Here is a 22,116-nt window from a genome sequence, read left to right on the forward strand (position 1 = left end):
AAAAGATATACAGGTAGTTTGACAGAATCTGTTTTCCATAAACCCATGTGGTTTGCCATTAATTATATAACTCTTTTTTATTACTCGAGGCCTGTATCAACCATTCCATTATCTTGCCAGGTATTGATGTCAGACTGACAGTCCTAATTACTCTGGTCATCCAGTTTACCCTTTTTAAATATTGGCACAACATTATCTTTCTTCTAGTCTTTGGGAATTTCCCTACTGTTCCAAAACTTATTGAAAATCAACATTAATAGTCCTGTGAACATCTCATCCAGCTCTTTTAAAACTCTTGGATGCAAGTTATCTGCTGATTTGAAAATGTCTCACGTTAGTAGCTGTTGTTTAACATCCTCCTGAGGTACTTGTGGAGTGGAAAGAGTGTTATTCTGTGATATGACTACTGCATCTTTTTTATTTTACAGAATAGAAATATTTATTGAACTTCTTTGCATTATTATTGAAAATTCGACTACTTACATCTAGTAGTGGACCAATACCATTGTTAGGATTATTTTTATTTATAATATATTTAAATTCCTTCTTATTGTCCTTAGATTTCTACTTGTGTCCCTTTGCTTCCCTTATCATTTTCTACAATTCCTAGCTTCTGATTTATATTCATTACTATCAACTTCCCCTTTCTTCCATTTGTTATATATTATTTTTAAATTTTTTATATCTGCCTTCACTTCCCCTGTAAACCAGGTTGCTTTTTAACCAATATGGCCTTCTTCCTCAATTGTGGAATTGTGGTTTTTGGGGCATCTTGTAATTTGTTTTTACACAATTCCCAACTATCATTCACATTTTTCTGATTAAATTCTTCCTCCCAGATGACTTGGATCATAATTGTTTTCAGCTTTATGAAATTGGCCTTTTTAAAGCATCAAGTACATTTATCGCTGGTCGGCAGTTTATTCTGTTTGCATATTATAAATATGATCAGATCATGATCAGTTGTGCCTAAGCTACCATTAACTTTTAGTTCTGTGATCAGTTCCTCTCTGTTTGTCAAAATGAGGTCTAATATGGAACTCTCCTGAGTTGGATGGAACATTTTTAATTCGGAAATTTTCATCTATAGTGTTTAGAAATCCCAATACTGGCAGCATGAGACCTCCAGCATATGTCACTCAAACATGTCCCCATGACTACACAACTCTTCCCCCTACATATTACAGGTAGGTGTATAAGGAGTCTGTCATCCTGTTCCCTAGTGTGATTTGGTGGCCTGAGAAGACACCAACTAATACCCCATCTTGTGCTTCATTTGTTAGGATATTTATCCATAAGCACTCAATATCATTTCCTTCTGACTTATCAGTGACTCGGAAACAGGTAATGACATTTTTAACATAGAGTGCTACTCTTCTTCCCCTTTTGCCCACTCGGTCCTTCCTAAATAGGTTATAACCATTCCAGTCATGGGAATCATCCCACCGGGTTTCAGTGTTTACCTATTAGATCAAATTTGTGCTCATAAATATGCAATGCCATTTCCTCTTGTTTGTTACCCAGGCTCCAACATTGGTATATATGCCCTTTATGCCCTTTGGTTCCTTGATTAATTTTGTTCTCAACATCTCGATTTTGTGCTGAATGTTCATCACTTCCCTTTATTTACCCTCCCCTTTTGTAACTAGTTTACCCTGCTGACTATGCTAGCCAGCCTATCCATGGGAAGATTGATTCTCCTTCTTCTGAGGTGGAGACCATCCAAACTATATAGCCCCCTCTCCCCATAGAAAATGGACCAGTGTTCCACAAAACCCTCCACCCTCTTTAAGTTGTATGCATTCAAACATGTTTCAGGGAAACTGAAAAGACTATGCAATACAGAAGATGCCCTAGGATTGACTTGAGGATACTTGTCCTTAAATATATTAGATATAATAGGCCTTGGAAACCATCATTACTCCTGGTAATGATGGAAGGAAAGGAAACATTAAGCTACCTGCATATAAAACATTTTAGAGAGACAAGGTGGATGAGGTAATATCTTTTATTGGACCAGCTTCTGTTGGTGAGAAAGACAAGCTTTCTTGAGCTTACACAGAGCTCTCACCAACAGAAGTTGGTTCAATAAAATATATTACCTCACCTAACCTGTCTCTCTACTATCTTGGGACCAATACAGCTACAACAACACTGTATTAAACATTTTGACAGCGTTTTTTTTTTTATTCCAGACAGTGTAAATTATTTTATTAGGAGAAAAACGATTGTATAGTTGAAAAATAGAACTTGTGACTTCCAATAAATGTGTGTATTAAATAATAAATCAGCACAGCACATGACGTTTAGGGTAGTTATGCTTGTGTGCCCTAATTGTTTAACAGTCAAAACCACTACATGCACTTAATAGAGATCACTTGCTTTTCATTTGAGCCCAGAGAGAAACGGTTTAACAGCATTTGTAAATGTTAGTGAGAAGAATATATGGGATAACTCAGTGGTTTGAGCATCGGCCTGCTAAACCCAGGGTTGTGAGTTCAATCCTTGAGGGGGCCATTTAGGGATCTGGGGCAAAAATTGGGGATTGGTCCTGCTTTGAGCAGGGGGTTGGACTAGATGACCTCCTGAGGTCCCTTCCAACCCTGAGATTCTAAGAGTCTATAAAGGATGCTGTCCATTTTGGCAATAGTAATTATAGAACTTTAACCTTTCTACAAAGAAAAGGATTGCGTCATCCGTCCTTACTCAGGTAGTAACCTCAATGAGAGCTTTGCCTGAGTAATGGCTAAAGGATCAGACTGGAACACTCTTTTGAAAGGTATAGTTGATGTCAAACAGTCATGTTTTTTCCCCAGCTCCAAAGCATGGGCTGCCACACCCAGTCTTTTGCACAGAGGTCTATTTCTTTAACAGAGGTTAGCAAACAAAGAGAAAGTCTTTTAACTCAATCTTTGGCCCCAGCTTTCAGGACCACTCCTCCCCGGGGTCTCTGGCACTCTAGCTTCTGGAAGCTTCCTAGTCTCAGTCAGCTTTGCTCCTTTCTTGGAGCAACAGCCCCAGGGCTGCTTTTCTGAGTCCCTGGCTCCTTGCTGCAGGAACCCAGCTCAGCAGCTAACTCCACTCCAGTGTGGGCCTTTTCTCCCCAGGGCACAGCCTTTCTCAGTCCTTCCTCCAGCTGCTCTCCAGCAACTTTTATAGGTCCACGAGTAGCCTTGCCCTGTTTAATTGGCTGGATTTGGGCTCATCTGCTCTGGTCCTGCTCTGGAGCTGGGCTCAATCTATCCACAGAGCCCAGCTACCCTGTGACAGTCGATCATAGAATCATAGTGTTGTAGGGCTGGAAGGGTCCTCAGGAGGTCATCTAATCCACCCCCCTGCATTGAGGCAGGACCAAGGATACCTAGACCATTTCTGACAGCTGTTTGTCTAACCTGTGCTTAAAAATTTCCAGTGATGAGAATTCCACAACCCCTTTTGGTAACTTATTCCAGTGCTTAACTCTCCTCATAGTTAGAAAGTTTCCCCAGTATCTAACTTAAATTTCCCTTGCTGCTGATTAAGTCAGTTACTTTGCGTCTTACCTTCAGTGGACATGGAGAACAATTGATCATTGTTTTCTTTAGAACAGCGCTAAACATCTTTGAAAACTATTATCAAGTCCCCTTTCAATCTTCTTTTCGCAAAACTAAACATGCCCCAGGTTTTTTTTTAACTTTTCTTCCTAGCTCAGGCTTTTATAAACCTATCATCGCTTTTGTAGCTCTCCTCTGGACTCTCCCATTTGTTCACATCTTTCCTAAAGTGTGGCCCCCAAAACTGCACACAATGCTCTAGGATTCAGCAGGGGGCAGTTATGAAGACTGCCAGAGTTTGTATGGCCACCAGCACAGGGGCTCCACCAGTGCTGAGTAGCGTGGGACAAGTTACCTCCCATGTCTTACATATGAGGCTCTTGTTTATACACCCCAGAATAATATTAGTCTTTTTGCAGCTGCATCACACTGTTGGTTTATATTCTACTTGTGATCCTCTGTACAATCTCTTCCCTGTACCAGGATCCGTTTCTGCAATATTACTTCCTAACTGGTTATTTCCCATTTTATATTTGTTCATTTGATTTTTTCTTCCTAAATATACTTTGTTCTTGTCTTTATTGAATTTTGTCTTGTTGAGTTCAGACCCATTCTCCAATTTATCAAGGTCATTTTGAATTCTAAGCCTGTCCTTCAAAGTGCTTGTAACCCCCTTCTCCAACATGGTGTCATCCACAAATTCTAGAAGCATGCTCTCCATTCCGCTATTCATTTTCCATTATGAAAATATTGCATACTGAAGGATATCCCACTAGGTACAGCTGCCCAGCTGATGATATGATTCAGCCATTATCTGTCTTTTTTGGTCCGCTTAACAGGCAGCACAATAATGCACTGTCCTTGCTCAAGACACATTGCAATGCCATGGCTGGCCCTTTGGATATGTGTAAAATATAAATGTAAACATTTTACAACCAAGGTAGTTGTTGTGCTGGTTCAGATATCCTTTTGCATGAAGTCTCCATGTGCTAGCTGAGAATGTTGTAAATCGGCAGTCAAAGTGCCTTCCAATCCTATAAGCATATTCCAGCACATTTCTGTTGCAGCAAAATCTCCAGGTGGTTCTTCAGGGTCCCCAGCAATGCAAATCTGCTTGGTCCACCATTTTTCAGCTGACTGAACCCGTCCATTTAGCAAAATGTAGAGAGGTGACCATTAGCAGAAACATCTCTCCAGCGTAGATTGCTGGGTCTCCTCCATAGTCTGGAAAGCCACTTCTCTTTTCCATGCTGGTACTTGAAAACTGCTATGTTCTCCACATGTTGGGCAGCCTTAAGTGAGGAAATTGTAAACTAGTAAAATAGCCCAGGAAGGAATTACCCCACCTCCTGTTAAGACAGTATGAACATTTTAAATGGTTAAAAGCAGTTTTTTTATCATTATTAACTGCTGTTCCTTCCTCATGGGCTGTAAAAGTTGTATTAGATGAAAGGATAGTGAGACAGTTACATTCTTGAAATGCTGAAATGTATCAATATCGTGGCCTTCTACAGCAAAGTTATGTTAAGTGGGAGTATTTCCAGGCTTGTCCCAAAGGCCAAAAATATAATGCTTTCCTTCCCTTTGAATTGGCAGGATCTACAGCTCCTGAGAGTAAAACTATGCTGCCAAGAGGGCAGGAGCAGCACCCCAAAGACCGCAGAAGTAGATGGAGAAGGACTCTGGAAAAGCTGCTCATAGGGATGGACAGGAAAAACCCAGAGCAATTTGAATTCCATGGGGCAAGGAAGAAGCAGGCTCTTCAGCAGAAGGAGACACTTATGAACTGGTTCATGGAAATGGAGATTTGCCATAGGGAACAAAAGCATCCCTTAATGGAGAGGCTAATCGAACTGGTGGCTGAAAAAGTGTGGTCACCTGCTGCAGAGGCCCCAGAGCCAGCCCACCTCCTCCAACTGCTGCCCAGGGTGCTACCAAGCTGGAGGATCCTGTTGCAATGACCCACCCCTAACTGAGCAGAAGGAGAATGATGAGCTGGCAGGAGTCCAGGAACACCACCATGGATCACCCTCTACCTGCCTTGCTGGAGACGTCCCTGGTTCTCACCAAGAGTCAGTGTCCCCTGTTGTTCACCCCTTCTGATAAGGAGGGGAAGGAGTTGGGTGCAAATATGCTAAGCTGTGGGCGATATTCTCAGTTGTGAACAGTGAACTACATATGTTGTAGTTCTGATATCAGAATCCTCCCATTAAACCTTCTGCTTCCAACTTCTAATCAATGATTTGCTTTCACTGTGTGGGGCTCTCTGCAGCCCAGGGGGATGACTGATGAACCCGGGAAGCTGAGTAGCAGATACAGCCTCCTCAGCTGCCTGGGAACCTGCACGGCATGGTTCATAAAAAGCGCAGTGTTCTTCCACTGAGCAGCTGTGGGTCTTGGGAGGGGAGGCACGCCACATTTCTCATTCTCCAGACGGGGTTGCTCGGCCCAGACCGGGACTGGGGTGGCTTGGGCAGCTGGGGCTGCTTGCTCGGGTTGGCTAGCTGACCAGCACACCCATGCAACTGGGACCGGTTTGGGTGGCTGGGGTTGCTCGGGTCGGCTAGCCAGCCAGCGTGGCTGGGGGAGGCCCAGGGCTACTCTGGCAGCGGGGGCGGGAGGTTAGAGTTATGGCCAGCTCAGGGCTTCTCCAGCCGTGGGAGGGGGGAGGGCTATGGGGGTTCGGGCTTCCGACCAGCCCAGGGCTTCTCTGGGCATTGCCGGAGGCTCATGGCTCTAGCCTTGGGAGGTGGGGTCTCATGCGGAAGGGTCGGGGCCAGGGGCTAGCCTTCCCGAAGTGGGGGGATCCACCCTCCATCTGTGGCCACAAGCTTCCCACCTCACATAATCAAATGGTGCGTAAAAAATCTGGTGCCACTATCATGCAAATATTTTTGAGTCTCCACTTCTCCGCAAGATTCAGAAATCTGTTAAGTTGTATGGTGCAATGTATGGCATTATGTGCTTTAAAAAGCACTACTAATTTTCTATACAGCAGATGTTTAAAACAAACAAAAATGGGTCAATTAATATCTTACGGGCTTTATTACACATGTTGAAAATCTAAATCCAGTAATAAAGAAAGAGGGAACATGTCGGCAATAACAGCATCTGCTAGTATACTCCTCCCACGTGAAAACAAACAAACTTTAAGCAGTTGCAAACATGCCAGGGAGTAGTGCTCTCTAACAGCCATTAATTGTACTTAGCACTGCTGACAATAGAAGGTCAGAAAACACAATGGATGCAATACTCTCCAACCAAAGCAGCAAACCCTCATAAACTTGTTAAAAAAGCTCCCAATAAGAGAGCTAACAAAGTGTATATAGTAAAGCCAAAAATATGGCACAGTGATCACATAACTCAGCTGCCACGCACCATGGCACAAATCCAGCCCCAACATGCCAGCCCAGCGGAGGTGCTCTATCACTGTCTTTAATGTGTGCCATGTCACTTGAACGAATGACTAATGACCTTCGTCTACAGGTGAAAAAACCCCTCACAAAGCTATATAGCCATAAATATGTACCAATGTTCCCTCGTATTTTTCCAGCAGCTTTACATCTTCTGTGTCCCTGTTGTACCAAGATGTGTGCCCATATGGCATCTCTGATTTCCCTTGCCCATTGGGAACCAGGGCCAGTTTACCTGTAGTTGGGATCCAGCTGCCTGTATGGAGTTTGTAAACCAGGGTTGTCCTGAGTCCACTTGGGATGGAACCAGTCCCCTTTATCCAGAAGCAGGCAAGGATTATACAGACAGAATTTGCCACGTTGGCATCCAGCTGGGTGCAATGGCTGCTCTAACAAACTTTCAGCCTATCAAATGTGCACTCCATGACCATTCTGGAGCTGAGTTCCCTTTCTCTGGGGTTATTGATGTTGGGTACACTTTCAGGAGCCAAGTTTGGAGTGTGTATAACAATTGGCACAGACATGCCATACAGAACCATATCATTTCTGAGAAATAAAATCCCTTCTTCCCCTTCACATACAATCCTGATCTTCTCAACATCCCGGTGTCATGACCTTTCCAGAGTTTCCCACATTTGTATTCAGGAATCTGCCTCTGTGATCCACTAAATCTTGCAGGACGATCAAATAGTAACATTTTCCATTCACATACTCACTTGACCCTTGTGGTGGGCAAAGTACTGGGATATGGGTGCCATTGCTGGCCCCTGCACAGTTTGGAAAGCCCATCCTTGGGAACCTAGTTCTTATTGCTAGAACTTTTCTTATGGCAACCACCTGTGGGTAAACAACAGTGTTAACTGCCTCACAGACCTGCAAAATCACAACCCCCAACCATGGATGTTCCAACCCCGAAGTGGTTTGCACTGAATCTATAACTTGCCAGATTCCACAGGGCAATAGCCACTTAATTCTACATTCATATAGCTTCCATGAAGCAAGTGTTCAGGTGCTGGAGGGTTGCTGCAAGATCTTCACACACTTCCATGAAAGTCTGTTTCTCCACTGAGATGTTCTGAAGCCACCTGCTAGTCATTCCAGGTTTCCAAAACTATATGATCCCACCAGCACAGTGCTGGTGCTCCTGCATCAGATGCATACTGACATTCACCATATCTGTACAGTGTGACCTGAAAGACACGTCATTGAAACCTCAAGGTCAGCTGCCATTGACAGATCACCCAATGCTGTCGAAATTCCATTCAGCATCTTGGTGATTGCTTAACCATTTGTCCCTCAATAAGGAGCAGGAGCAGAACTGGGTCATCAGCCCGTTACTCCATGTCTTCCACCCAGTTTTGCAAGAATAACAGTGAGATGTGACGTAATCAGAAAGTGCCATTGGCCAATGTGTAAAGGCAGGTGACAGTACCAACAAAACACAGGAGGGCAGGTCTACACTATGAAATTAGGTCGATTTTATAGAAGTCGATTTTTCGGAAGCGGTTTTATACAGTTGATTGTGTGCGTCTCCACTAAGTGCATTAAGTCGGCGGAGTGCGTCCACAGCAGTACCGTGGCTAGCGTAGACTTTCGAAGCGGTGCATTGTGTGTAGCTATCCCACAATTCCCGCAGTTTCCATTGCCCATTGGATTTCTGGGTTGAGCTCCCAATACCTGATGGGGCAAAAACATTGTCATGGGTGATTTTGGGTACATGTTGTCAGTCGCCCCTCCCTCTCTCTCGCCTTCCATGAAAGCAACGGCAGACAATTGTTTAGCGGCTTTTTTCCTGGGTTAACCACACAGACGCCATAGCACTGCAAGCGGGAGCCCACTCAGCTCACCGTCGCCACTGCTGTTGTGGGCAAGTCTACTGTGAAGGCTGCTGTGATCCAAGTAGCCAATGCAATCATTGACATTTTGTTATCAAGGGTAGTGACTCTGGGAAATGTGCAGGCCTTTTTAGATCTTAGGTGCATCATATTCCTGTCCTTTGTCACTGGTGAAGAAGTCTTGCAGGCGCACATTCCACATGAAACAGCTCCAGGGTTCCTGCTCTTTTGCCTTGGCCACACAGCAGCAGCTCCTGGGTGCCTTCGCATCAATGGTGAACGGCTCCACTGCTTCTACTGCAACTCTGCAGCAGATGGTGCAGTAGGGCTGCGAGCCGTCCTCATCAATGGTGTTTTGCTCGCTCCACCGCTTCCGCTGCAACTCTGTTATCCTGATCTCCTGCAAGCTAGAGGCTTCTGCCTCAGGCTGCTCTCCCAGCCAGCAGCACCGTGCAGTTTCACCTATCCCAGCCTACCCCTTACTCCCATGGCTCATGAAGCCTGGACAGTAGTAAGGAGCAGTTCAACTATAGGCTGAGCAAGTGCAGAATGGTGGTAAAATGTGCCTTTGGACGTTTAAAAGCTCGCTGGCGTTGTTGGTCAGACCCCAGCGCAACCAACATTCTCATTGTTATTGCTGCTTGCTGTGTGCTCCATAATATCTGTGAGAGTAAGGGGGGGGAAGTTTATGGAAGGGTGGGAGGTTGAGGCAAATTGCCTGGCGTCTGATTTTGAGCAGCCAGACACTGATTAGAAGAGCACAGCAAGGCACACTGCGTATCACAAGAGACTTTGAAAACTAGTTTCATGACTGGCCAGGCTACGGTGTGACAGTTGTGCGTGTTTCTCCTTGATGCAAACCCACCCCCTTTGTTGATTTTAATTCCCTGTAAGCCAGCCACCCTCCCCCTTCAAAATCAAGTAACTATTGTTTTGAAACCATGCATTCTTTATTAATTAAAAAAATTGAGATAACGGACAAGGAAACCGCCAGTGGTTTTGGGTACGTGTCGTCAGTGACCATTCCCTTGCTCCCTCCCTCCATGAAAGCAATGGCAGACAATCATTTCTCGCCTTTTTTCCTGGATTGCCTGCGCATACGCCATAGCACTGCAAACGGGAGCCTGCTCCACTCACCGCTGCAGGTGTGAGCATTGTAAACACCTCACATTTGCCCTTGGAGATTTTGGCATACATACTGGCATTACATCTTTTGGAATGGAGTTCTGATAGCACGGATTCATCTCCCCATACAGGGATCAGATCCAGTTCCGCCCGCTTTCGGGGGACTGCATGGTCACCTGTGCTGATGAGCTCGCCATGCTGGCCAAACAGGAAATGAAATTCAAAAGCTCCTGTGGCTTTTCCTGTGTACCTGACTAGTGCATCTGAGTTGAAAGTGCTGTCCAGAGTGGTCACAATGGAACACTCTGGGATAGCTCCCGGAGGCTAATACCGTTGAATTGCGTCCACACTACCCCAAATTCGACCCAGTGATGTCGATTTTAGCGCTAATCCCCTTGTTGGGGAGGAGTACCAAAATCGATTTTAAGAGCCCTTTAAGTCGACAAAAATAGCTTCGTCAAGTGGACGGGGGCAGGGTTAAATCGACCTAATGCTGCTAAATTCGACCTAAACTCGTAGTGTAGACCAGGGCTTAGAGTGTCTCTATGATGCAGAGAACCTAAGATACCTCCATGAAGTGGTAGTGCTAATGTTATGTAACAATAGCAGGTATGTGGATGCAGGTATGCACGTGTATACAGTGTTAGACCCATGTCCAGCACAACACATGTGGACTTTTAGGCATGGGTGTGGAAAGCACACAGGAGAATCACATGCTTCACTACTTGGGTATGTGCGTAAGTGTAGACAGAGCTATAAACTTGGCTGAAAAATAGCAGAGAAAAAAATGGTGCCCATTTTATCTCATTTTCCATTTTTTCCATTAAAATTCAAACTTTTTGAATTAAAACCATAAAATGTTAAAATCCTAGAAATTTTCCACAGTTCTAGTGTGATTTTTTTTTACTTTTTAAATACAAGCACATGGAAAATGTATACCGTTAAAGAAAAAGCCCATCCAACTCTATGCTTTCCCCATTCATTACAGATTCTCAAGAGGGTCAAATTTCATTTGAACTTTGTCTAAGTGCATTTTAGGTGGAGAATTGTCATTTTAACTGCAGCATTAGTGGCCATACTAATTGACTTTGTCACTCCCTCCTGCCCCATCCTGGAACAGACTTTGATTATGAGCTATGGATCTTGAGGTTTTTTACTATTAGTGTTAACTAATATTCAATAGTAAAAGAAAAATTACATGAGAGTGTTGAACTGTTGACTTCATACTTTTGGACACTTGGGTGCGTCATTTTGTGATGTCCCATAAATAGAAATTCAGGGCCTAAATGCACACAACTGTTACCAGCTAGAGTGCCTGTAATGCAACTAGAGATATAGCACTGAGGACCTTCTTCAAAAACACAGGCTCCTAGCGGCAGAGTTGAAGGGAAAGTCTGTGGAAGCTGGAAAGGAAAAAGAACTATTAAGTCAACCAATTTAGTCAACAGCAAATGTAGGATTGTTCCTTACAGTACATTATAATGCTCATGATTATATTAACCTTGTGTTCTAGGTTTTATTATATAAACCACTTTTTTTCATTTGTCCAGAGCATGCTTTCTATCTGTCTAGGTTCATAAACAGCACCCACCATCTTTGTTGTTCTTAGCAAATTAATTCCTTTTCATTTGAAAATGTCCATGCCTGGTATCTTTCTGAAGGCAAATATTTTTGGAAAATTTGATTACAAATATATTTTTGAGTTATGCAAGTGTGAAACAGTACACTCTTCACAGCTGCTAGAGTCATACAATTTGTACTTAAACCCTGGCTTACGTACATCCCACTGAGAGCTATGATTCAAGCCAAATTTTAAATAAACTCGTTCAGTAGTTTTAAAGTTCTGAATGCTTAAAATCAGTAAATATTTCCTCAAATTAGGACAACAGATACTGATACCATTTGGAAAAAATCAGGACATTCCAGAGTTTGGGACGGTCTCACAGTTATGTGTCACTTCTTCCAAAGGGCTGTTAACTCTGGTCCCAAATCTATCTGTCCCTTTAATCAAGTTCATAGCATTTCACTGTTATTCCCTGGAAAACTGGGTGAAAGACATGGAGCAATGGGAGGATGATCTGGTTCTGCACCTTCTTGTGGCACAAATCCAGTGGTGTAGGCAATCACCAAGATGCTGAATGGAATTTATTACTTAGGCATTACTGCAATACAAATTACTAATGGTCCCAATTTGTGATCTGGGCCTCATTATCCTAAGCACTGTGTACACATAAAACAGAAAGACATTTACTGTTCCAAAGAGCTTCCCATCTAAGTCAGTGTTTGCAAAATATATTGCACTACACACATTTATTGTTATTGGTAATAATAGGGATCCCCTCAGACTTAATGGTGGGAGGGCCAGTAAGGCAGCCTTTTGATCAAGGAATCTATCTTGTCTCTGCAAGATGAATAGCTCATAGTTGTTCTCTTTATTATTTTCTTATTTATTATTATCTTAGTCCTTCTCAACTCTGTTATTTTTTTTTTATTTTTTAGCTCAAAACAAGGAAATTCGATAAAAATAGCTGTGAGAAGTCACTCAAAAATCAGGTAGCTCCCAAAGTTAAGGTTGACCACTGATGCTTCACTGTGCCACCCTTCTGCATAAGCCTTTAAGACATGGTCTTTTCCATTATCCTGCATATTTGGAAAAATAATAAAATTCAAGCTGGCATTTCTGGACAGGTGGAGGCCACCTAACTTTGGGAATTTCCTGGGTTTTGAGTGCTTGTGACTTCATATTAATGTTGCAATAATGATAGATTTATTTACATGGAATTATATAACATGTTGTCCAGCCTAGCTTTAAATTAGATTTATATAGGAGCTGTTCAGCCATGAAAACATGGGGTTGATGGAGCTGGGAAGCAACAGATACTGTGTGTGTCCAGAGCCATGTAGATCTTGCGATCTCCCTGGATGGGACATCCATGGGACTGAGCTGAATACTCTACTTAATCCATGGTGGGACAGATTGGAGATAGTAAAACTCTGTGCGTACAATGGGATGGTTCAGAGGATACTTGTGCAGTCTCTTATCCTCCAAGCAGCTTTTATCCACACCTTTCCTCCTTCAAGGCTCTCCTGTCCCTCTTGCAAACCAGGATCTCCACACATGCTTATTCAGGCCCTGTGCAGAAGATCCCCTCCATGAATGTTTCCTGCCTCTGCACTGCTCTGCCTATTCCCATTCATCTGAAGACCCAGTGTCAAGCTTAGGTGTTGCAGAGGGCCTTGGACTCTATAGAAAGGTGAATTTTATCCTCCTAGAGGAAGTGTTATTTCTCAATCCATCATCCTGATTCCTGGTATGTTACTTGGCAAGGAACCATATTTCACAGTGAATAGAGGGTCAGTTTATCCTGACCAGGATAATTTAGGAAATTCTTCCAGTTTTGGCATCCCACAGAAGGCATGCTTTGACCCTTTTTGAGAAGAGAAATAAGTATGAAGCATCATATATAAAAGCACTCTCACTTGCACTTCAGTTTTGGTTTATTATAACAGATGCAGCTTTTGCTATTTCATTTATTATTATTGCAAATTTTTCAGTGAAACTGAATTCTAGCTGCCCATGTAGGCTAGCAGACTTTCTTCTAAAGTCGTAGTGTCAAAAATAAATAAATAAAAATAAATAAATAAAACAAGGTGTGAGGAGGGATTTGGTAGGCGGGTTTCCCCAAATTCTTGCAGCTGTCAGCCAACTATGGTGTTCTTCATTTTTTTGTAACCCTCCTATGCCTCATTCATGTGACATGGAAACAATTACATTAAAATGCAGATGTAGATTCCTGTAATCTCTTTGGAATAGAGAAATAGACTTTGAAATAATTTATAAATGATGCACAAAATCTGCGTGCCATCTGCTCGCTGATGGAGGAAAAACACGTTTCTCCCAACAGGCTTTTTATGTACAATATTGCTAGTTTCACATAGCAAGGAGTAAAAAAACAATAGCTAGCCAAGCAGTCTTGGAGTTTAACTCACTCAGATATGCTCGGAGGGTTGCAGTGTGATGAACCATTGTGTGGGTCCCTATGGAAAGGGCAGGGCATGTGCAATAAACCTTTCTCTCCTCCCACTGCTCCTTGTGCCATCTGTGCTAGGACCACTCACAACAGTTTCTTCAGGCAAGGACTGATCTCATTTTCTTCCCCCCAGCAAGCAAGTGGCCTGAAATAAAGGTAAGGAGGCTCCTGAAGGCAGGGCAGGATTATAGCATCAACCCACCAGGGGGACAAATCTGCATCATTTTAATGGATATTGCAAAATGTTCACTGTGTGTTGCGCCAAGCAACCTCAAGATGGACTGTATCTCCTCAAGCACAAGTTCTTCCATTGCTCCTCTAGGGTCAGTGTAGCTCTGCATTGCCTCCTACCCAGGACTGTGTAAATTTGTACAAACTCTCTCTCCTAGAGACCCAAGTGTGGAATGTGTTATCTTGAGAATCCGCCGTAATTCGGGAGTAAACAAGAGCTCTTATTGCTCCTGTGTTACCTGATGCAGCATTTAAAAACTGGAAAATGTAAAGTCCATTTGAAATATTAATTTTACATGTTGGCATAATGCATGTAACTAGCTTCCCAGCAATGTGCCCCTTTAATTAACAAAGCCAATATCTCAGAGAGGGCCTGAGTTTGTAAGGTGCAGCGAGCCCCCAACACTTGTTGACTTCAAATGCAGTTGAGCTCACTCAATATCTTGCAAGATTGAGCCCAGGAAGAGAACACCTTAGATGTATGAACATTTGAAACAAATGCTGACCTTATAGAGGCCCTGATTCTGCTCCCATTGAAGTCAATGGCATAACTCCTTTGAGTTTAGTAGGAGTAGGCTCACACTGTAAATATAATGGTTTAGGGGTCATCTCTATGGGTATTAATCCTGTTGATCCTCATGTGAATAATCCCATTGAAATGAATGGGATTACTCACATGAATAAATGCTCCCCAGTGTGCACAACTGAGCCCTTGCTATGGTTTTGTGCTTGTTGATGGCATAGAGGGGGCAGATTCTGCCAGGCTCACTGCCAGTGAGTTGTACTTTGCTCTCTGAATAGTCCCACTGAAATTGATGGGATTGCAGGTGGAATAATGTCCTGCCAAAAATGAGCAAGGATATCAGAATTTGGCATGCTGTGATTTCAGTGTCCTAGGATGAGGAACTGTTTGGATCATTTGTAACTTCAGTAGAGTACTCTGTAGCACAGCAGTTTTGCCACACAGGATTCACACAAGTTTTATGTTACCATTGTCTGTTCAACGTGCGGAACATTGGCTGTGTGACCGCTATAAAACGTTCTTTTGTAATTTATTTATCTAGAAAACCGCAGTTTACATGCAATGTCTGGTTTCCAGTGAGGTCTTGCTTTCATTTCCAGCTGGGCTGATGGAAGAAGTCAAATGACTTGCAGAAGGTCACCTGGTGATGTTAGCCAATGTCTTAGGCCAAATTATAATCCAGTTCCTTCCTGGCTATTGGGTTTCTCTTTATTTGTTTGTTCCCCACCACCACCACCACAAATTTATACTATCTCCTAAATGGAAGTTGAAAAGCTAAGCCCCATGTATTGACTTGGAAACATATCATATACAGTGGTAATGCTACATGACTGTACTCAGGTGAAATCGAAGAGGGACAATATCTTATCAGCAGGAGACTATTTTGCTGGAGATTGGGACCAAGGACATGCGGGTTTGGCCGCTTACTTTAGCTATGGAGACAAGCATCTTTATGGCCTCACTTAATTTACATTTTATTAAATTTTAATACTTTTGGATATTTGATTGGTTCTGGCTTTTGGCCTGTCCCACAATCATGCAGTTTTAAATCTACTCTGAAATAGACATTTCTTCCTCTCAGATTGTCAAGGAGGCTTATACATTTGTTTAGGGAAGTACAGTGGCAGAACAGCTGGATTAATGGTGGAAAGGTTAGAGTTAGGCAGGGGCAATAAGAAAGGAAGATAATACTTAACATTAAAATCTAGCCTTGGAGATAGAGCACAGCCAGCTTGAGGGAAATAAGTGTCTAATAGTGTTTAACTATGAAGCCTTCTAGAATTGGTTAGGAATTTTTGGATGAAATGTTCTTTTTATTTGGAATAAGCTAATTAATCAGAACTGAAGCTTTTCACAGGAACTAATGTTTCAGCACAGATTTTGTTGAGAAGGTTTCTCATGCCCAGGATGGAATCCCTGGTTAGGGCACTCACCTGGGAGGTGGAAAACCAGCTTCAAGTCCCTTCTCTGGCTGATTCCCACATCCTAATTGAGTAGTATAATCCTTGAGCTCTTGCCCAGTGAATATTTTATTATCTATACAAAGTGGAACAGTTCCAATAGGAGAGATTGGGAATCAGGCCAAGAGCAAGGACTCCAACCTGGGCCTCCCAGCTCTCAGGAGATTGGCTATTGTGGCCTATCACTCAACCTCTCCCGTTGGAAGGAAAGGCTGACCTATCACCTTTCCACTAAGGTTTGCCTTCAACAGATTTTCTACTTTTATTGTGGGTGGCTCTTCCATTCCATCACTGGAGCAACTACACAGAGTTCTCTAGCTCTGTGCGGAGCAGGGGAATCATAGCTCAATGCTCTGAAACACCAAGCAGCACTGGACCAGACCCTAATGCAATGGTGGGGACTGTGCTGTTGCCTGAGAGGGAGGAGCAACTTGGCTCTAACCTCACCTCAAATGCCTGCGGTTAGGACCATAGGCCCTACCCTGCATTACCAAGGAAGTGAAGAAGAGAAAATAGAATGTAGCAAACCAGGTCTTTCTTGTTTTATTGGCTAGACTCTCATACAATGCATAACAGCAAATCTCTTTGTTTCAGGTGCCAAATCTTCTGGGTTTTCATTCCTGTGGTGGTGGGCTTTTCTTTCAGGTAATTATTTATAAATTAATGAATGTTATTAATCTAGTTTGTGGGAGGGGAAAGGACCATTTCACGTGCATTGTATCTGTGAGTGTTATATACTGTATCGAGTATAGTATTGCCAACCCTGAAGGCTCAAAAATTATGTGTCAGACCCCAAACAATCATGAGACTGTCTCAAAAATCACGAGAACTTTTTCTTAAAAAATCATATTGTATTACATTTGGTCTGCCTTTTGGTTTATGCACTCATTCTGACACACCCTCCCCAGTGTGTGTGTGTGTGACAGTTACTGGGTTGCCAGCGCTCCCAAATGTACAGAGTAAGGTGGGTTTTGGCAGGAGATCTTACCCCACATCCACCTTTCCAAGGCCCCAAATCAACACTCTCCCCCAAACCCCAAATCAGTTCTCCCCCTCCACAGCTTCATCCCAGCTCCTCCTGCAAGTCCTGGGGTTTGTCACCCCTCTTTCCCAGGCTTGGGGGGGGGGAATGCACTGAGGTCTCCTTATCCCCATTCCAGGCTGATGGGGGCAGCTTGAGGGATTCTTCACCTCCCTCTCTCCCTTACCCTGCCAGGTGGTGCAGGGAGGGAGAAAGAAGGGGAGAAGCGGAGGAGCCACAGGAGGGGAAGGAGGGAGCTGGCCTGCCCTGAGCTGCTTGGCTCTGTTTGCTCCCTCTTTCCTGACCCCCTCCTGTGAGAATGATGTCAGTTCTTGAGGGGAGGGGGGAAAGGTCCTGTTTGCCCTGATTGGCTGCTCTTTCCCAGGAGGTGGAGAAGGAAGCCAATCAGAGGGGGGCTGTTCCTAGACAGGGCTTAAATTTTAAAGAGGGCTGGAGCTTTCCAGGTCACCTTTCACCTGACTCCAGCCCTAACTGAAGTCCCATGACACTCAAAAAAATCTTGAGGATTGGCAACACTTTGTATAGCAACTAATGAGCACAACTTCCACTACATGGCAACTGAACCATTGCTAAATTGTACCCCTAAACATCCATCTCTATAGCAAGGGTCTGACACACAAGTGCTCAGGCAAGTAATTGGATCTTTTTTTCCTCCTCTAATCACGTGGTCCATGCCAGGATGACAAAGCTCAATATTTCTGTCACATGACAGGGATCAGTATCCACTGATTGCCGTGACAACTGCTTTTAAATAGAGTTTATCATATAATAACCTGAAGCTGCAGAACACCCTGGAATTTCTATGACACATAAGACCAGTCAGTGGCCCAGCTGCTTCCTGGAGTAGATGTAGCCATCACTAATCATTACTAAATGTTTCTGTCATGGGTGGGAAGGTACAGATGGAAGCAGACTCAACAGGAGGAAGAACATTTCATTCTACTGGCAAAGTCTTTAAAGCTAACTGGCAATAATTACAAAACAAAACAAAAAATGCATACGGCTTGCAGGCCTAAAATAAGACATTGCTGCTTCTTGCACTCTGTGTTCCAGAGTTACCTTCGTTGACTGCGTTTCTTTGATCCATATATCTGAAATTATTTGTATATTCCTAGTACGATGAGCTAACTCTAATAATTTCCATCACTTTAAAAGAGTTTGGGATATTTTGAGGCTACCACATTTTTCTCAGTTTTTTTTTTTTTATTGTCCACTGCCACTAACCAATTCTTCCTGCTTTATAATGATGGCAGTTTAATTCCTAGGGACAGAGGGGTTTTAAAAATATTTCATTGAAGCATTTAGAATAGAGCTGCTTGAAATTTCTTGAAATTCAGGTTTCTAATGGGAAAAAAAATGGCCCAGAATTAGAGTTTTTGATTTAAAGAGCAGGTGGGACCCTGTAGATTTTAATGCAAGTTTTTTTTTTAGAGTTTTCTACCAGTTGTAGAGCTGGTTGGGGTTTCTGGATAATTGAAAAACTATGATTTTCAAAGTGTTAAAAAAATAGCTCTGCCCTATAGGGAATGTACACTTGCCTGCATAACAAAATATTGATTTTAATTTAAGACTCAACTCAGAGCTGAACTGAACTTTGAAGAAGAATACTTGACCGTAGGCAAGGCGATAAATCTGTTTCTTTTTAGATTGGGTGATTTGCCTTCTTCATGAAGTGAGAGCATGAGATCATGAGTGGAGCCAGAAAATCAAATTCTGATCTTTAGCATCTTAGTTACCTTGAGCTTCAGTGTTTCAATCCTTACTCTTGTGAACAGCCTAATTGATTCAATGTAACAGGAGCAGAATCGGCCCTAATTAATTAAGACTTGCAGTGTGCCTGCAAGGTAGGGAAATATTTTCAATTGGGAAAACGATGCTCAAAGAGCAGAAATGATTGGTCAGAGATCATATAGCTTTCAGAGTATGTCTATACTTCAATTAAAAACTCATGGCTGGCCCGGGCCAGCTGACTCGGGCTAAGGGGCTGTTTAATTGCAGCGTAGACATTTGGGCTCGGTCTGCAGTCTGAGCTCTGGGATCCTTTCACCTTGCAGGGTCATAGAGCCTGGACTTCAAGCAGAACATTTAGACTGCAATTAAACAGTCCCTTTGCTGAGCCCATGAGCCCGAGTCAGCAGTGTAGATATACCCTCAGTCTGGCAGACTATAAGATCAGGGCTTTGAATGTAAACACTTGAGCATAGGGACAGTCTTCATATAATGTTTGTATAGTGCCTATCACAACAGGACACTAATCTGTAGTGCCCAGAGGTCTCAGTCTGTAATATTGATATTAAATAATAATATATCACTAGGAATAGAACTCAGGAGTCTTGACTACAGTTCCCTACTCCAGTCTCTGGGCTTGGTTGTGAAATATATACACTGGTGAGCTTTTACTTACCTGAGTAGTCCCAACCAAGTCAGTGGAACTACTTGTCTAGGTAAATCCTGACCAACAAGAGTAAGGGTTCTACAATCTGGCCTGCTATTTTGCGGCTAATTTTGCTGATCTATACTCCAGGGGTTACGAATTGTGATCTAATTATTCTGTTATTTTAAGCAACATTATAATAATGGGGGCTATTCAGGAAGTCGAGTCAAAATCAACAGGAATGCTCCATTTTAGGCATCCTATGAAAAGACATACAAAGGAAGAAAATATTTTTTCATAAAAAATATCCTTGTTTTTCATGTCCAAGGGAAGGAAGGTCATGTGGTTAAATGCAGAGCTGGGATTTAGAAGACCTGGGTTCAATTCCCAGCTCTGCAACAGGCTTCCTGTGTCACCTTAAACAAGTCATTTAACCTGTCACTGTGCTTCACTTTCCTCATTTTTAGAATAGGCATAATACTTACCTATATCACTCGTCTATATATGTGAGGCTAAATTAAACAAGGGATGAGGGCTAGCTGGGAGGGTGTTCTTTGTTAGGGCTTCCAGGCCTTTGGAAGATATTCTCTGCTTTCATGGTCTTAATTGCCCACGTTTGTTAGTCTTCAGAACACACTGGGAGGTCTACCCTTTCTCCTTTGCACGTGAGGAGTTGAGCTGGGTAGTGGTGGTTGTGGGACATAGTAGGATATGTGCAGGAAGGTTGATTAATTTCTGTTATATTTATTTCGTTGCCGGTTGATTTGATCTGAGGTAATTCACGGGTCTGTTTATTTATTAATATAATTTTAGAAGATTGTTAAGGGTGTTCAGAGCACTGGTAGCAAAATAAAAATTTGAATAAATAAATACAATAATTAATTCATATTTGTGCAGGGAATTGAAAGCCTTCGAGGGGAATGCACTAACTATATAAATGTCAAGAGGTTATTGTTGGTTGTTATTAAAAGATCCCACTATAAACGGGCCAGATGATTCTTTGTCTTTTTGTTTTGTTTTGAGAGAGAGAGAGAGGTCCTATTTTTCTTGTTTGGTCATAGATGGTCACCATCAGATTATGCACAAAATTTGTGTGTGTGTGTGCATGTGTGTATTCAGAATGTTGCCTCCCAGTGCATGAACTTGTATATGAAAGTGGGAGCTATTATTTTTGTAATGCAGCTGTGGCTGTTTTCAACATCAAAGCAAAATGAAAACAGTAAAAGTAAAAGAAAAAGAAGGAAAAAAAGAAACATAAACTAAAACTATTATTAGAGAAGAACAAAGGAACTGATCCCACAGACAGTTTTCAACAGCTGGCAAAGTTCATCAGCTATTTTTACTGGTCTAGTGCCGGCCCTATGAAATTCTCTGTCATTTTTTTGTTTTGTTTTGTGTCTTTTTTTTTGCATGAGTAGCACTTACAGTTGGATTGTTTTCAATTATGCAGGTGCATATGTTAAGCTTGCAGTGGAGTAAAAGCCATGGAAGGCAAATAAGTGCAAAAATCATCACACTCAGCAATGCTTTAGAGGCTTGTTGCCATGATCTGCTAGGCAGCCCTTAGATAACCTCCATTCAACAGGCCTAGGTTGTTGATTGCTCTCCTTGCATTTTGACATGTTGTGAAATAAGGCAAGATTTTAATCTTCCTATTAAACCTATCTTTCTGCATCCCTAGAGACTGCTGCCTTTTAACTCACCGGAACGAACCATGGTATTGTCAACTACAAGCATTGAAAAATTGTATCAGGGCTGAAAAAAATCATGACGTTGGTTTAAAAACCATGGACTTGAAAAAAACAACAATAATTTGGAGTTCTGATTTGCCTTCTGGTTTTTGAGCCATTAGAGTTTGCATTTTCAAGGTTTTCTCAACAGAACTAAAAGCATTTTTATTTTCATAAACAAAAGCTGAGATCCTCACCTACTGATATGACTCCAAAAGCTGGGAAGTGAGGAAAACCAGCAAATACCAAAAGTAGAAGAAAGAGGAAGAATCACAACACCAGAGCCATGTGCTCTCCTACTTTGGAATGTAGGGTCTGGTGCTGCAAGGTGCTGATCACCCTCAGCACTGAAGTCAATGGGCATGCAGCTTGTCAGAAGAGGCGCTCATACATTTCAATATCTCTTCAAGTGATGATTCCTTTATTAGCAAATTCTCTTCCCCTGTTGGAACAGAACAAGATAAATATCACCACAATGTAAATATTGAAACAAAAATGGTAAAGATACCGCGAAACAGATAATGTTACTCTAGAAATAGATCCCTAAACTGGAAACTGGCAGAATATGTTTGTAGCCTGGTGATTAAAGATACTTAAGTGAGAATAAGGGATAGGGACTGCTATTGGATGGGCAGCATCTTACACATAAGTTATTAAACGAAATTCAGCCCTGGTGTAAGTAGTTATAATGCTACAGACTTAACTGGAGTTAAACCTGCTTACATAGTGGCTTCTTGGAACTGCCTATACTGGGGACATTTTCTAACCCTGAAACCTAATGATGACCATTTGTAACACATTGAGAACTGAACTGAGGGA

At 42.5% G+C, this 22,116-nt stretch overlaps 1 protein-coding gene across 4 annotated transcripts in view; it reads left to right on the top strand.

Moving 5' to 3' along the window:
* Positions 1-22,116, top strand: part of LOC311518364 (uncharacterized protein) — a 109,710-nt gene that overhangs the window by 81,981 nt on the left and 5,613 nt on the right. For 2 of the 4 annotated variants that reach the window (XR_014710961.1, XM_084624115.1), the window contains one exon: positions 16,746-16,796. Coding sequence is in view for 1 of the 4 variants with exons in the window: in XM_084624115.1 (XP_084480241.1) it covers positions 16,746-16,796 (51 nt within the window). In the remaining 3 variants the exon portion in view is untranslated. Of the gene's footprint in view, positions 1-5,129; positions 5,749-16,745; positions 16,797-22,116 lie in introns of those variants that run through there. The other 2 variants (XR_014710962.1, XR_014710963.1) reach the window with 1 other exon arrangement.

The sequence above is a fragment of the Lepidochelys olivacea genome, assembly GCF_965140295.1.
Source record: "Lepidochelys olivacea isolate rLepOli2 genome assembly, chromosome: 3".
Lineage (NCBI taxonomy): Eukaryota > Metazoa > Chordata > Testudines > Cheloniidae > Lepidochelys > Lepidochelys olivacea.